The sequence below is a fragment of the Ursus arctos genome, unplaced genomic scaffold (genome assembly GCF_023065955.2).
Source record: "Ursus arctos isolate Adak ecotype North America unplaced genomic scaffold, UrsArc2.0 scaffold_14, whole genome shotgun sequence".
NCBI lineage: Eukaryota > Metazoa > Chordata > Mammalia > Carnivora > Ursidae > Ursus > Ursus arctos.
In genome coordinates, this window is record NW_026622808.1 from 33,562,256 (window position 1) to 33,578,556 (window position 16,301).

The 16,301-nt window shown below is 58.7% G+C and overlaps 1 protein-coding gene across 2 annotated transcripts in view; it reads right to left on the minus strand.

Annotated features, from left to right (window-relative positions):
• Positions 1-16,301, minus strand: part of CACNA2D2 (calcium voltage-gated channel auxiliary subunit alpha2delta 2) — a 141,699-nt gene that overhangs the window by 60,947 nt on the left and 64,451 nt on the right. For both annotated transcript variants that reach the window (XM_026500923.3, XM_057311735.1), the window contains exon 3: positions 8,471-8,587. In XM_026500923.3, the coding sequence (XP_026356708.2) occupies positions 8,471-8,587 (117 nt within the window). The remainder of the gene's footprint in view (positions 1-8,470; positions 8,588-16,301) is intronic.

Sequence of the window (16,301 nt, forward strand, 5' to 3'; positions counted from 1 at the left end):
AGACTGCGCTCTGCAAGGGAGGGACCCCATTGGTCTATTCCCTCATCTCTGTACCTGGTAACCCAGTAACGTGCTTGTATACAGCAGGTGCTCAGCGCGGTAAACAGAGGCTGAAAGAAGGAAAGGGCTCCTGAGGTAGCTGGTATCTTGACACAATGAGCCAGGATCAACTGACCTCCTCCAGGAGAACTTTGCGGGACCCTGCCCGGGGTCACCATAGCACCAGGAGCTAGTCCAGCCCCTCTGGCATGCCTGGAAAGACTACTGAGGGCCTGCAGAGGGCCTTATTGCCCCTGTGCTGGGTCCAAGGCCCAGGCCTTCCCTGCTGGGAGCCCTGTTAGCCGGCTCACTTCCCCCATAGGTACTCACTGCCAAAGCGGAGCATGGGTCCCTGCGTATTTTAAGTCATAAAAAACGGGGTGACATAAGTAACTGGCCACTCCCTGGGCTGCTGCGCCGTGAAGGGGCCATGCTTACAGATCTGCAGCTACCACCCCAGAACTCAGGCGGTGAGCCCTGCCCCCAGCCTCTGTCACTTCTCCATCCCCTCTCCCCTCCAGTGGAAACCATGACACACAGGCTGCCCCTGCTGGGCTCCCTTCCCAGCCCACCGTGCTCCAGCGACTCAGCCTGACTCACTGCTGCTCACTCTCACCATCAGGCCAGGGCTCGATGCCCTCCTTCTTCCCTTTCTCTCCCTCTGCAGATTCCATCAGCTCAAGCGCCACCACCTCCAGGCTGTCTCCTTAGACTTGCCCTTCCCATGTCAGCTGTTCCATACACTAGGACTTCGTAGCTTTCTGTCTCCTCCAAGTCTCGGGTCCGAGAGGATGGGGACTGGCTGGGCCACGGGCTTGCCCTGCCTTGATGCACTCTCCCTCCCCCAGTCCTCGTACCTGAGGATTTCAGAACAAAGGGCCAGAAGCTATTAAAACTCAATTAAATTTCTCACTTCTCTGATCCTGAATTAGACTGGCTTGTCCCTGTGGCACGTACAGGCCCTTTTCCTCCACATCCCAGCTTCTGCCCCACGTGGCCCGCTAGGACCCCCAAGGAGGTGGGCAGAAGCAGGAGAGGATCCCCCCTCAGGGCAGGCTTCTCTGGGGAGTGGAATCCAGCGTGTCTGCGTCTGGCAGACCCCCCACCTCCATGGCCTAGATTCCCCCTCCCGTGGTGGTCAAGGTGCAGAGGTATTAAGAAGGGAACTTAGGGCAATGGCTCCCAGCCTGCATTCACAGGCCTCTTCACCCCAGCTACCCTCTCTAGCTGTCCTGTGTCCTCCAACCGAGGTCTTGCCCTGAGGCCCTTGTTCATGCTCTGCCCTCTGACAGAGCCTCAACATTTCCTTCCCTGACCTGGGACTTGCTCTGTGCTCCAGCCAGCATGCCTCTGCTTCCTCCGGGAGGGGCTGGCACACAAGCTCAGGAGCCAGGGTGCGTGGGGTGGGGGGGTACCGTGACCCTGTTTTAGCCAGGCAGTAGCCGGGGCTCGCGTTGTCTCTGCGCCTCTGTTTGCTCATCTGTAAAATGGTCATTCTGCTCAACAGCGTGTGGGGACTGGCCGCACACCTAGGGCCAGGCTGGGGGCAAGTCTGCCGAACGCCTGAGTGAGCACGTGAGCCACAGGGAGGCTGAACAGCGCTCTAGGGATGCACTTGGCATCATGAGCAGGGCCACTGGGTGGGCGAGGCTGACATCCCCTCTTGGAGGGAGATCTGGGCCTGGGGTGCCTCGGCTCAGGTGTTCCCACAGGAGGTGGTCCATGCTGGTCAGGGCAAACAGGATGCTGACGCATGGCCCTTTAGTTTCCTCTGACCGGCAGCCACTAGGGAGAGCTCAGCAGCAGGGGTGGATGTAAGCCTGACCCGCCAGACTCTGTGGACTTCAGGGGTGTTTCACCCCAGGCGCCCAGGCCCTCTGGTTAGCAGATGCTGGGGAATGACCACAGCTCTTCTGACCCTTCTCGAGGCCCCTGTACCGTGGAGGAGGAGCCAGGAGAAGGGCCTGCTCTACAGGGGCAAACCAAGGGACACAGCTCAGCCTTTCCTGAGGCCTGACAGGCCGAGCCAGGCCCTCATCCGACCACCACCAGCTAGGGCAGGTAGGAGAAGAGGAGGAATGATGTTTTGCCCAGGATCCTGTGGCCACACCCTACCCGCACTGTCTCCCTCTTCATTCCCAGGGAGGCCAGCTGAGCCTGGGGGCCTTCGAGGGGCCTCTGGGTTCTTGGCCAGCTGGTGGGGATGCAGACAGGGGAGGCCGTCCCCACGTACACTTCCACCAGTTGCGAGGAGCGTGTCTTTGCCCAAGGCTCATGCTGACTCCCAGGACCCGTGGGTGTGAGGGGTGCACGGCAGCTCATCTTCCCTCCCGCCGAGCCCTGTTCTTGCGTGGTCACTCTCTGCCACCCTACGCTGCCTCGTCCCTCCTGAGTGCTCACCGCCGCCCGGGTCCCCGCGCTTGTTTCCTTGCTGGCCGGCTCTCTCGCTGCCTCCCTGTGGGAGGTGGGGGTCCCCAAGGGTTTCCACACAAGGAGCCCATTCACTCATTCAGTGCTCCCCCCATCCCTGGGGGACCCAGGTGGCTCCTTTGGGTGGCGCTGGCCCCTTGCCAGGAAGGAGCAGTGCTGTTTGGGTGAGGGGAGAATAATCAGCTGTAAACGTCGCAATCAGGGAGAACAGGCTGCTCGGGCCCCTGGCGCCCACGCGTGCTCCTAATTGGCTCCACGTGTCTGCGGCTCCTTTCAAGAGCGGGAAAGTGGAAGGGTCAAGATCTCTTAATGTTCATAATGAAGGGGAGGCAGAAGCCACTGCTGGCCCCACACAAACACCTTTTAATTGCGCTGAGCAGGGTGGGTGGAGAAAGCCCACGCTACAGAATCCCCTGCCCTGCCCGTCCCCCCGTAATGGTGCCTTTTAGAGCTCCCCCAGTCTGTAGTCGGATCCCAGCGGCTGACCTCCAGCCAGAAAGCAGAACCATGGTCCTTACACCTGTTCTGCGGATGTTCTGGGGCTCCGGCTCTGGGCCAGGCCTCCTCCTTTCAGGGCTGATCTGCTCGTCCAACCCCCCAGCGATTGGTGCATGAGTGGACCTAGGTCTGAACCAGCCTCCAGCTGTCTCAGCACCAAATCCCGCCCCCCCCAATCCTTGCCACTTCCTCCAGGCAGCACCAAGCTCACTTTTACCCTCTTAAACTGAAGGGATCTTCCTCCTGCTGGGGCTGCCCCGTTCCATCTGCACCTCTCTGAGGTCCCCATGTCCCCTGCTTCTGGGGCTTCTATTCACCATGGCCGCATCTCTCTGTCCCATTAGACCAGCGGTTTTCACTTGGGGGTGGGGGTGGGGCTTTGCCCCCAGGGGGCATTTGGCAAGCTTTGGAGACATTTTGGTTGCTAGGGCTGGGGGAGTGGTGTACTCCCAGCATCTAGTGGGTAGAGGGCTAGGGTGCTGCTCAGCGCCCTACAGCACACACAGCAGCCCCCACAACAAAGAACTACCCTGCTCAAAATGCCAGCAGTGCCGACACTGAAATCCTGCCTTCCATGAAGCCTCGGAGAGAAAGCAGCAAATAAGCGGCAGCTAGGTGCACTGCGCTCCCTCCTGACAGGGGGTGGTCCGCTCCACAGCTCAGGGGGGCTCCTCGGCCCCCTCCCTGGCTCATTCCTCCTGTGCTCTGAGCACCCAGCCCTGAGCCCAGTTCCTGAACAGACCTGGCCACACTGCCAACAATGCATCAGTTTAATTGGGTTAAGTGGCCATTAGCAGTGAAAGCAGGGCGGCTGTGTGCAGAAGGGTTTTTAATTGTGCTCTTTAAATGATGCTCGCTCTCCAGAGAGGCGACGGAGGGTGGGAACGCTGCCCACTGGAGCCCCCAGATCCAGGGCTGCAGCTGCACTGCCCCCCTGTACCATCCGTCTGGGCCTCACCCCCTGTCTCATCCAGGGCTGGGCTGGGAGGGGAGCTCAGTGCCTGTCTCCACTGCCCCAGGAAGAACCTGTGGGGGCAGGGACTTGCCCAAGGTCACTAGGTCATCTCAGAGCAAGACCCTGTCAGAGGAGGCCAGAGCCCCATCCCTTCTTCCTCAGCCCTGCCCCACCCTGCAGACAGTCAACGCCATGTGGCCACCGCCAGTGATGGCACAGAGGAGGGTGGCCTTGGGGGCAGTGTGTGGGGTCTGAAGCCCAACTGCCCAGATCTAAAGCCTGAGTTTGGTGTGAGACGTGGGGCCAGTGGCTTAACCTCTCTGGGGCTCAATTTCCTCAAATGTAAAATGGGGATAAGATACCTTTGGCTTGTAGAGAGGATTTGGAGAGATCTGGGGTGTTCTGGCTCATCTTAGGCTGGGCACTTGGCAGGCCCCAAGAAAGAGGCCAATAACCATGGGAGGGAATTATTTTTGCCCATTTTAGGGGAAACATTCCGACCTCTGAATCTACGTAGAATCATCCGAGGAGCACTGAAAAACACTGAAGCCCAGGCCCAACCTGGAGAATCTGAGGTATTTGGTTTGGGTTGGGGCCTGGGCATCGTGATGCAAAAGCTTCTCAAGTGACTCCAATGATAAGCAGGTTTAAAAACACTGCATGAAGAAGACAAGGGTACAACAGCACAGCGTCTGGAAAGGTCTTGGCCCTGGGGACAATGGCAGGTATCTGAGGCGGAGCGTGGGGAATAGGGTGTGGTAGGAAGGGCAGAGCTTAAGGGCCAAGGTGTGTAGGTCCTGGGTCCCCAACCAGGCCTCTCCATGGCCTCTGGCTTGTTTGGAGTTGGAGGCAAGAGGGTCTCCCGAAGAGCAGGCTTCTAGCCACATTCACGTCCCTCAGTGCTCTGGCCTTGGGCTTCCCATTCTCTGGGAACCAAGACAACTAAGCCACAATGCCCATGGCCTCACCCCTGAGAGGAGGCTGGAACCCCCTGCCTTGGTGTCACTCCTCACCTTATCAAGGCTGTGTCTCCTCCTGCAGCCTCTCCTCGAAGCCACAGAGCAGAGGCACCAGGGATGGTGCTGAGGGTGGCACAAACTTTGGGGACACTGGTTTTTCTTTGTGGCCTTTATAAAAAAAAAGGCTCCTGGAGCTGTGAGCCCAGAAGTACTGGGCAGGGATGGCCTCATGTCCCTATTTTACAGAGGGGGATACTAAGGCCTGGGACAGGACTAGACCGGCTGCTCAATGACGGCAGGCACAGGGCCTGTCCTTCCCTGTCCCCCAGCACCATTGGCACGCAGGAGGCCACTAGTGAATGTGGATGACTCGTGGAGGAAGAAATACAACCAGGACGAACTGACCTTTCTGAGAGAAGGGCTGTGTGTCAAGGCCCCAGCAGGGAGCACAGCAGAGTCCTGATTTGGGTCCCTCTCTGCCTCCACTGTGCTGTAAGAACATAGGCACCTCCCCTCCCCGCCTTCTGGGACTAAGGACCCTTAGAAAGTGGGCCCTGGCTCAGAGGACCCCTCTCCCTGGGTAGTATAAGCCACAAGACAGCTCCTCTCCGTGTGTCCAAAGCTGAGGCCCCAGCAGGTTTCCTGGACTTGGAAATGCTAGTTGCCTGTTTTGCAAGGCCCCTGACCTGGCCTGCTCCTGCCTGACTCTGGGCCCCATAAATCACCTTGTGCAGCTCGCAGAAACTCGTAACAAATATCTGATTGTCCCTGATTAGATGAGACTGTGAACTTCCGTCCTGCGTTGCTCAGATCCCTCTTTGCGAGCCCCAAATTAAAATTCCAGACCAGTGTGAGAGGATTTAAATTGGATTACTGGAATGGGTCCAGGGAGAGAGGAACAATGGAGTGGGGGGTGAGGGGTCCAGCCCCCACATCCCTGCCTCCATATGCACTTAGGCTGCAAACAAATATGGGAAAGGAGAGAACTTGATTAAAAGCAAATATAAAACATAATTAAGACCAAAGCGCAACCTGAACAATTAAGACCAAGGCAGGGGAAGGATGGTTGGCCTCTGCTTCCTCTGGGGATGTGGACAGAAGCATCTTGCGGGCCGGGCCGAGAGCCAGGGACGCTGCAGCAGGGGGAGCTCATGGGCCAGCAGGGCGCTGGGAAGGTACAGGCTGTGGGCTCCATGCATACCTCGGCATCGTGTGGGGAGTCAAGGGCCTGGCTTCACATCAGAGTGACCTGGGTTCACATCCTGGCCTGACACATGACATGTCCGAGTGTCAGTGTCCCTCCCCTCTGTGAAGCGGGCCTCCCTCACAGGGCTGCTGCGAGACTGGCCTGTGACAGACACGCGCATGGCGAGCGCCCTATCCCATCATTCTTCTGTTGAAAGTAATTTGTATTTGGTGCCAACGGTGGACCGGGCCATGGGCTAGGCTGCAGATGCGGGGGGGAAAGACAGAGCCATCTGCCTTGCCTCATGGGGCGGGGTACAGCAAGTAGGGTGCAGGTAGAGGGCTGGGATCAGAGCCCAGGCCGTGGGCTCTCCCCTCCCTGCCAAGCTGTCAAGGTTGGTTGTTTGTCTAGGAGTGGGGAGAGGAGCTTGGGGAGGGACCCCAGCGCTGCAGTGCCTGGAGGGGCTGGGCAGGGGGCTGGGCCCTGGGTTCCACGTGTGGAGGGGAGGTCAGGCATCTGTCATTGCCAACACGCAGCACCTCTCACTGAGGTGACTGGTCCTAAAGCTGGGACAGGCAGCAGGCCTGAAGGCCCAAAGGATGCCTCCTCCCAAATTTATCAGAAGGTTTCAACTCAAGTTCAGGGCTGATGGCCTGCACTTTGTTAACCGGAGCGAAGCGTGGAAGTAGTGGGTGAAGGAAGACCTGGAATGACGGAGACAGAGAGAGACAAAGAGGGGAGAGGAAGGAGGGGAGAGCATCCAGGTCAGGCCCCGTCCTAGGGAAAGCAAGGAGGCGACATGACGGGCTGGGTGGATGGGGCAGCAGAATGTTCCTCACAATCAGGGGGAGACGATCCTGGATCCCTCAGGGACCGCTGCCCAGCTAAAGGCTGGGCTTTGCCTCCTGATGGCAGTTCCTTTCTCCAACTGTCTCCCCACCTGTGACCAGGAGCTCCTGAAGGTCAGGCTGGGCTGGGCTGAGCCCAGCTCTGGGTCATCTGGATCACACTGGGTGGGAAGCCCTCAGGGTCCACCTCCTCTGGGCCTCTGGTCCCAGGATGCCAGCCTCTGGCTACTCTATGATTCCAGGTCACACAGGGTGGGCAGGGGACCCCAGGAGGAGAGTAGGGCCCAGCTCCTGGGGAAGGGGGCCCTAGTTCTCTCCTGGGGCCTGGAAGTGGTGGGTATTTGGGCTAGGTGACTACCCTGATCTGATCCGGCCAGGCCCCTGGCCTGAGCCTGGGTTCGGCTTGTGTGGACTTCCTCATCCTTTTTTGTAACTAGTTTTACCGAGACACAATTCACATACTGCAGAATTTACCCACATAAAGTGCATAATTCAGTGTTAGTTTTTTTTAAGCACATTTAGAGTTGTGCAACCATCACCACAATCTAATTTTAGAATATTTTCATCACCCCCAAAAGGAACCCTGTACCCATTAGCAGACACTCCTTATCCCCCTCCCCTCCCCCTCCCTTCCAGCCCCAGGCAACCACTAATGTACTTTCCATTTCTATGGATTTGCCTATTCTGGACATTTCACAGAAATGGGATCACACAATAGGTGGTCTTTTGTGGCAGCTTCTTTCACTCAGTAGCATGTTTCCATTCATCCATGTCATGTGTGCCACTACTTCTTTCCTTTTGACTGGACTCCTCTTTTTGGCACAGGCTGGGGCTGGGGCAGCGGCGGCTGTGCCTCTGATCCGGGGGCAGCTTGGGCACTCTCCCTCACTAACTGCACAACCCCCCGAGGGCACCTTGCCGCTCCAGAAGGCCCTCCGCACCTGCACTCCCCGGGGTGGGTGGGTGGAGGCAGAGGGGTCTGCCGGCTTCGTACAACTGGTCAGGGCAGCCCAGCAGGGTCTGCCAACTCACAGAACGGCAGCACCCTGGAGCTGACAGGCACAACCTCTCCAAGATTAGAGGGGGAGACTGGACTCAGAGGGAGGCAGAGAAACATTCAAGGTCGTGGGCAGAGCAGGGGCTTCGACCCCTAGCATCACATGGCTCCAGTATTGTCCATGGGGCATTCAGGGCCACTCCACACTCCCTCCCCACCAGAGCTGCAGCCTGCCCTCCCAGCCTTCAGCAGGTGCTCCCCCAGGGCACACTCACAGAGCAGAGGAATCGGAGGACTCCAAGACTGCCTGGGCCCCAACCTTCATGCCCACGTAAGGCCCCCAAGACCCCAGATCACCCTCATGGAGCCACCTCCCGATAAAACCATCCGCTCCTGCCCGAGCTGCCCACATCCAGGTGGGCACCGCCCTGCCAGTGACGGCCCAGCCAGAATTCAGAGGGCCAGGAGGGCCGTGTGTTCACGCCGGGCTGGGACACTGCCAGGGTGGTGCAGGGCCCCTCCGCCTGGCCCGCCCTCAACCCGCACAACTGCACCTACCTTCAGGGCCTGCACCTTCCTATCCAGCAGGCTCTCGATGTCTCCCGCCACCTTTTCCACCAACTTCTGAGGCTCGTTCTCCTGCACCTCAAACAGATTCCGGTTGTCCTTGTAGATCTAGAAGGAAGCAGGGGGAGCCAGGGGTAAGGCTGGGGCGGTCCCATATTCCCATGCCACAGCCCTCCACCTATCCTCTGTCCGGTAGGGTCCAGACCTTGGCCCTCCTGAACTTGAAGGAAGGCTCCTGTCATAGATCCCACAGCTTGCCCTGGCTGTGGTTGGTGGGACGGGGTTGTCACTGCCTTCTCTGGACTCGAGGATTCCTCCTCCAGGAGCCATGAGCAACACCCCCTGACGAGCTTGGAGCGGCTGAGAGCAGCAGAGGCGGAAGGGTGGGCTGGAGAGGAGGCAGGGTGCGTGTGGGGGGAGATGGAACCAATAAGCATACATTGCATACCACATGCCCACTGACACGAAGACACTGTCACACTCACGACACACACCTACACACCCACGCACGCATCAGAAACACCTAGCCACCGCTCCCCAAGGACTCAGGCATCCAGACCCCTTTTTGCTGGTGCTGCCCCAGGGCACTTGCAGGAACTGTGGTGGGAACTCTGGGCGCCCCTAGGGGCTCCTCTGTCATTCAGAGCACAGAATATGGGGGCAGGGACCAGGGGAAAAGGCATGTGGGGAAGACAAATCTGCCCCTCTCTCCTCCTTGGGGACTGGGTCTGTGCACACGCACACGTGGGGGTGTAAAGCTGACAGTCTGCATCTGCATGTGTGAGTGTGTATTATGGCTCAACACACACCCATCTGCATGCATGTGCCTGCGTGCCGGGGGTGGGGTGGGGTTAGGGCCTCTAGATGAAGCCCAGGGCTTCTACGTGAGTCACGGAAGCGAATTCAGCGGGCCTCTTTGTTCCAGGCCAGGGTCTTGAGTGTGTGTACATGCATAAGTGTGTACATCGTACACCCCTGCCTGAGTCTGTCCAGATGACCCCAGGAGGTCTGTTCCCCAAGCTGGCTCCTTCACTGAGGTCACATGCCACCACTGAACTGCCACCACCGGGCCATGCCATCAGGCTGTGCAGAAACAGAGGGATGCAGAGAGACAGAGAGAAGAGGTGATGAGGAGGAGATAAGGAGGTGGGAGAGGCCGCTGATGAGAGACAGACAGGCAGGCGAGATAAGGTCGGGAGAGTGACAGCCAGACGTGGGGGAGATAGGGCCTCCAGTAGCTGATGGGGGAGGAGGTGGGGGACCAGGCGCGCCCGAGCCCTGGCCCTGCCGCCCAGCCAGTGCCCAGCAGTCCAAGGGTTAAAGTACACACAAAGCCGGCTCAGGCAGTCTCCTCCTCCTGCCGCCCCCCATCCCTCCCAGCTTCTCTTTTCTTTTTGTCCTTCTCTTAGAACAAAATAATTTGTGGTGAATTCGCTCCTTCCCACAGAGCAGTGGCGATTAGAGGGCGAGGAGGGAGGCCTGGATACAGGGCAGGGAGGGTGGGGGCCCCAAGTGGGCACCAGGGCCAGGCTGCTCCCTGGGCTCCCTGGGTCACGCCTCAAGGCAGAGGCCCCCAGAGGGGAGATGGTGATGGAAACAGAGGTCAAGGAGGGGCCTGAGCCTGGGGGGGGGGGTTACTGGGAAATGTGGGGAGCCTGGAGCCCAGTGCCCTATGTTGGGGGAAACTGAGGCTCAGAAACAAGAAAGGACAGGTCAAGGCCACATGACTCCGAGTGGCAAAGCCAGGCCCTCCACCCTCCCAGACCTCTTCTTCCCAGGTTTCAGGACTTTAAAGATTTATTTATTTATTTATTTATTTAGAGAACATGAGCGGGAGGGGCAGAGGGAGAGAGAATCTCTGAGTGCGGAGCCCTACATGGGACTTGATCTCACAACCCTGAGATCAGGGCCTGAGATCACAATTGGAGCTGAAACCAAGAGTCGATTGCTTAACCGACTGCGCCCCCCAGGTTTCAGGACTTTATTTATTTATTTATTTATTTATTTATTTATTTATTTATTTATAAAGATTTTATTTATTTATTTGACAGAGAGAGAGGGAGCACAAGCAGAGGGAGTGCCAGAGGGAGAGGGTGAAGCTGACTCCCTGCTGAGCAAGGAGCCGGATGCGGGCTCGATCCAGGGACCCTCGGATCATGACCTGAGCTGAAGACAGACTTTAAAAATACACCGTTTCCCAAACATGGGCCGCTGCCCAGGGTGTGTTGAGGCCCCAACTCAGCCACACTGGCCGAAGCCTTGGCCAAGTGCACCTTTGGCCCACTTGCACCAGCAGGGGGCGCAGCTGCCTGGCTTCTCAGGGCAGGGGACGAAGTTCCCACACCTGACACCCCTGTCAAGGTCATTCCCAGGTGTCCCAAACAGGGCTGTTCATAGCAGTGGCAGCCCCGGGTCAGAGCAGCCTCCTGACAGCTCTCCTCCGGGAGCCCAGGCGTTCCTCCCCACTGGGTCCAGGGTGTCCCTTGCAAACGGGCATGGTGACTGGGCCAGGGCTCAGGGGCCACAGAGGGAGTAGGTCTCCAGGTGTCAGGGTCATACCCCAGGGCTCTGAAAGGTGGCGTAAGGGCTTGAAAGCAGGCACCCTGCCAAGAGTCACCTCATCTCTGAAACTCAGTGTCTGATTTATTAAGTGAGAGAACGTCAATCCCCACTTTGCAGGCTGATGGAGGACGGCAAAGAGCCTATGCTATTGTCACTATTGCTATTGTTGAAGATCACCAGAATTCTGCAGAAGGAATCACAGTCCCTCCCTGCCTCCACTCTCCCTGCCGGATCTGCACACTAAGGATCTGAAGCCATTGGCTCCCACTCCTGGGCAGACAGCTTTGGTCTCCTGGGGTTGGCCCACCTCCAGCCCCACCCTCCTCCCAGGCCTCCCTGGGCAGCCCCTCTCCAGCCACCCTGTGCTTGTCTCCAACACCTCAGCCTGAGCCCTGGAGGGGACAACAGGGGAGCCTAGACACAGGGATGTCACTGATAACAGTAAAGCCAAGGCCAGCTCTCTTCCACCTCTCCCCAAGTATGGGGCCTGTGTGTAATGGACCCTTGGCAAATGCATACGCCTGATTCCATGTTCAAGAGCAGAGCTCTGGGACCAGCTAGACCTCAGTCTGACTCTTGTATTCCTGTTTGCAGCTGTGCTACCCCTTAGAGCCTGGGGCTCTATCTGCCACACTTTCTTCCTGTCCCAGGGACCCTCTATGATCCCCCTCCCCTCGGCCCTGGTGCCAGCATTTGAGGCCTCTCCAGCCCACTGACCTGGCATGCCCCTGTAGGCTTCTGGGTCCCCAGCCCATCCTGATGCCCACGACCACACTTTGGCTCATGTTGTCCCTGCTTCCCTTCCACCCTTCCCTGCCTTTCTAAATCCTTCCTAGAGCAAGGGTGGTAAAATGGGCTAGACAGCATCTCTGGGGAGTTGAAGGCTAAATCCTAGAACTGCAGGGGCTGGTCAAGCTACCAGCGAAGCCTGTCCCCCAATCCCAAAAGAGCTCCTGAGACAAAATAGCCCTTGTTCCTTCTATCCCAAGTGCCTCACCCCTCTCAACGTTCCCCTGGACCTGTTCCAATTGCCCCTGTCCCCTGGGGTGGGCCCTGAGCGGAGCCCTGTGTCCCAGGGAGATCTGAGGGATAGAGTTCAGCAGATGGTCCTGCCCTGGGAGATAGGTCATCTCTCCACTGATGCTGTCTGAGGAGGTGCTTTCTACCTACAGGCCCAGCAGGAAGCCTGGGAGAGCCCAGGGCAGAGAGCATGCCCAGGCTGGCTCTCCTAGAGCCCCAGCCTCTAGCCCTGGTCCCTGGGGCCAGCTCAGATGTGGGGGTGCAGCGGGTACAGGGCCTCAGCCACCACAGCAGGACTGCACGCCCGCTGGTGTCCTTGGCCCAGCGAGCTCATTGGAAAAACCCAACAGCTCCCACAGTAGCGCAGCCCCCGAGGCCCCCACCTCCGCAGAGGCAGCTGGTCTACAGGTTGCAGAGGTCTCACACCAGCCGTGATGGGGGAGGGGGAGGCAGGGGCTCCGTCCCACAGAGACGGTGAATAGTAGTGGGACAGCGCGGCAGACTAGCAGACAAGCTGGCTAGAGCCAAGTTAGCATGTAGGGGTGGGGTGGTGGGAACAGGGAGAAGGGGGGTGGCTGAGACCCCAAGGGAGAGTAATTCAGGAGGCAGCCTGCAGATCCTTGTTCCCAGGAGCCCCTGGCTCCCCTCCCTTGTACCAGATACCTATGGCCTCCTCCCCTCGAGGGCACATCCCCCCACCCCCGTCAGTTATGGAGACCTGTCCCTCCATCTCTCCCCTCATATCCTCCCCTCCCTCCCTGCGCCTCCTCCCTGCCACCCCCTCCCCGGCCCCAACCCCAACCACCTCTCAGCTCTAGTAATTCTTTAGTTAAGCAATATTTCGGGCCAGCTTTTCGGCCTAGGGATTTCCAGGGCTTGTGGAGGGCCCAGAACTTCTGCCCGGTCCCCTGCGTCCCTGGGCGGCTCCACATAAAGAGGAGGAACCTAGGGGACGCGTGGAAGAACGGTGACCTTGGACAGGAAGCACAGGGGTACACACGGGGCAGATGGAGCCAGCCTCATCTCCACAGCTCCTAGGAGTCCTGACTAGGAGCGGGGTCGAGTTCTGAGGTGCCTGGGAACAGAGACAGCCACCACAGGAGACAACGGGCCCCAGGACCAGTGACCTGGACAGCCCCCCATCAGACTGGAGAGGCACATTGCCAAGTCCCAGGAAGCCGGCGGCAGTAGGGCCTAGCCCCGAGCCAGCACCCAGCCTGCCTAGGGAGAGAAGGAAGGTGTGGGGAAAGGAGAGGAAAAGAAAGGCGAGGAGCGGAAGCTGAGGAGGGCAAAGTCGGGAGGAAGGAGGATGGAGGCCCCGGGAACAACCCCGTCCCCTGAGTGTTGGCTCTGGCCACCCTGGGGCAGGTGTCTTCACACGTGACCCCACTGATCCTGGACAACCCGAAGAGGGACTCTTCTGATCATGTCCATTTAGTGGACAGGCCAGGGAGCTTAAGGTATACAGCAGAGCTCAGATTCAAACCGGATCTGTTTGACCCAAAGCCCTCGCTTCGGGTCATACTCTGTGCAGGCTGGTTGCCTGCCCTTATTCCCATATTTGAAGGTGAAGGGAGCACGAGGGATCAGAGGGGGTCTGGTGGGCGGGCCAGGGTCACACAGAAGGCCTGAGGCCTCTGGGAGGCAAGAGAGCCATTGTGGAAGGGAGGAGGGGCGGACCGGAGGAATCAGCCCGACCATCTAACCAAGCGCCCAACCCTAGGAGTAAACACAGACGCGTGTGAGGCTCCCTTCTGCAGTGAAGGTGAACGGGCCCTAATCTCTGGAAAATTAAATCAGAAAGAAAATGGAACGAGAAAGATTTGACACAGGCTGGGGCCCGCTGCTGGCTGTCTCCGCAAAGGCTCGGACCGAGCCAGATGTTCAGCTATCGGGGTGCCCCAGCACCCTGGCCCCCTCCCACCACCCAGGTTACTGGGCAGGGCACTGGCAGGACTGTGGAAGTGAGCCCCATACTATGACCCCCGGGGGATCAGCTCTTCTCCAACAACCCCTCTCTACGCCAGTCATGTCTTGGTGTCCAGTCCCTGGTCTTGAAAGGAGCTGCTAGTGGGGGTCCTAACTTCATGCCCAACAGGCCCCTGGAGGGAGAGCAGCAAGTGGACAAGAGATGGTGGGCTGGGCCCCCCGAGGCTGGCCCACAAGGCAAGTGCTGGAAAGGCCACAGGGGCTGCGACTGGAGACAGGGGTCAGCTGCTGGAATGGGGTACACCTGTGCCAGGGATCAGGAGAGCCTTGGGTAGGATGACAGGGGGCTCACGGTGGCTTAGGGACCCTGAGCTGGGACAAGAGGTGGGGGAGACTGGTAGTGATTCGATCAGGGACCCCAGGCAGTCAGGGCAAAGCTGGGCTCGGGGCCTCTGCCCTTACTCCTGCCAGGCTGCCCTTACTCCTTCCTCTGCCTTTGTGGGGAAAATTGTGGGTACTGACGTAGCTGCTAATTACCCTTGAAGACCATAGGATCGTGGGAGTGGCTGGGTGCCTGTGGTCCCCTCCCACTGAGAGCACACAGCACAGATCCAGGACAGGCTGCGGCTCCTGGGCTTTCCCTGAGCTCCACAGCCCAGCCCCTAACGGGACGAGGGGGACTGCCCCGCAGTGGGTGCAGAAAAACCCTAACCCAGCTGCTCTGGAGATACACCAGGCCCTTGTCTATGTGTGGAATCGACAGCTCCCCGGGGCCAGGGTGTAGCCCCTCCCTCCCCTCCTTAGTGTGTGCCTTAAGTAAAGCAAGGGCAAGGGACCCTCAGAGCATACGGGCAGTGCACGGGCAGGGATTATGTGCCACTTGCTCGCATGTTCCCCAGCTGCTGATGTTCCCCAGCTGTCATGGTAGTTCTCATGTGGCCATGCCACACTGCCACTGTCCTGCGGTGGTGGGCTCCGGTGGTGGGCTCCGTAGTTAGCTGTCTACGGTGTCATGTTACAAGCCCGGTTTGTACATTGTGATGCTGGCAGCCACGTGATTAACATTCCTACCGAATAGGGATTTCCTGGAATGAACCCCCTGTTGAGAGGAAGTCACAGACACCACCCAGGCCATGACAACACAGCCCTGTGTGGGCTACGATGGAGAACACGAAGGCGATGTGGGGGCAGGGAGGAGGGCTCCTGGCCTGGCTTCCAGGAGCAGGTCAGGATGTGGCCCTTCTGGGTCGGTGGCCCATTAATTGCTCCATTTCCTCCCCACCCCCGTCCCCAAATCCTTAGATTTCCACGGGGGCACGTCACGTTCATGCCACAGGCTCTGGAGCCCTCTTAAGCCTGGGGCAGCGGAAATGGACCAGATCTTGTCCTGGCCCTCCTGGGACTCACCATCCAGAGGGGACAGATGTCCCTTCAGACGCTAAGGGCAGAGGGGTGGCAGCAGGGAAAGGTAGGCAGGAGACACCAGGGATGGGGCTGGCCTGCTTGGGAGGGGCCTGTCCAGGAAAAGACTGGGATGGCTTTACAGGGGAGAGTCTGAACGGCTGGGTGGGAGTCTGCCGGACTCGAGGGGCAGGGCGGGGGGGATAAGGGAGTGGGCAGGAGTGGCAGGTGCAGAGGCTGGGAGGAGGGAAAGTCAGTGCAGCAGCGGGAGCACAGGGGCTTGTGCAGGGCAGAAGGGAGGCTGGCGGCCAGATTCTGAGCAGAAAGGGAGGCAGATACCCAGGAGGCTCAGCGGACAGAGAGTGTGGCCTAGATCATAAGGTGAGAAGGCCCTGGTGGCTCAGTGGCCCCTTGGCCCCCAAGAGGCAGCTGCCAAGAGCTCTCACCAGCAGATTTCCCTTCAAAAAACTCACAGGGGCACAAAGCCCTCGCCGCCACCCCCAGCAACGCCTCCCTGTTTTTAAAGTTAAAGTTTAGTTGACTGTCATCCATTACCGCAATTAGTACATTATGTCTAATTATGCAATTAGTGTAAAAAGTGCACTTGCTGCTGAGAATGGGAAATTACGCTGCCTCGTTACGCTGTAAAATCCATGTCATAAAAAGGCTCAGTCTCTTGTTTTTCAAAAGACACAAAACCCAACACAAAACAATAAACCAAATCCTCCCAGTTGAGCCAGGGCCAGTCTGCGAGGCCCTTCCTGCACTCGCCCCCACGCAGACCCCCACCTCTGTGCAGCCGGCTGCGTGAGCCCCAGGGCAAGGCCTGAGCCACAGAGACAGGCTGTGTGTGGGGCCCATTCCTGGGTGGGTGTGGTCTTCGGCCTCTGAAACACATGTGAATTTCTAA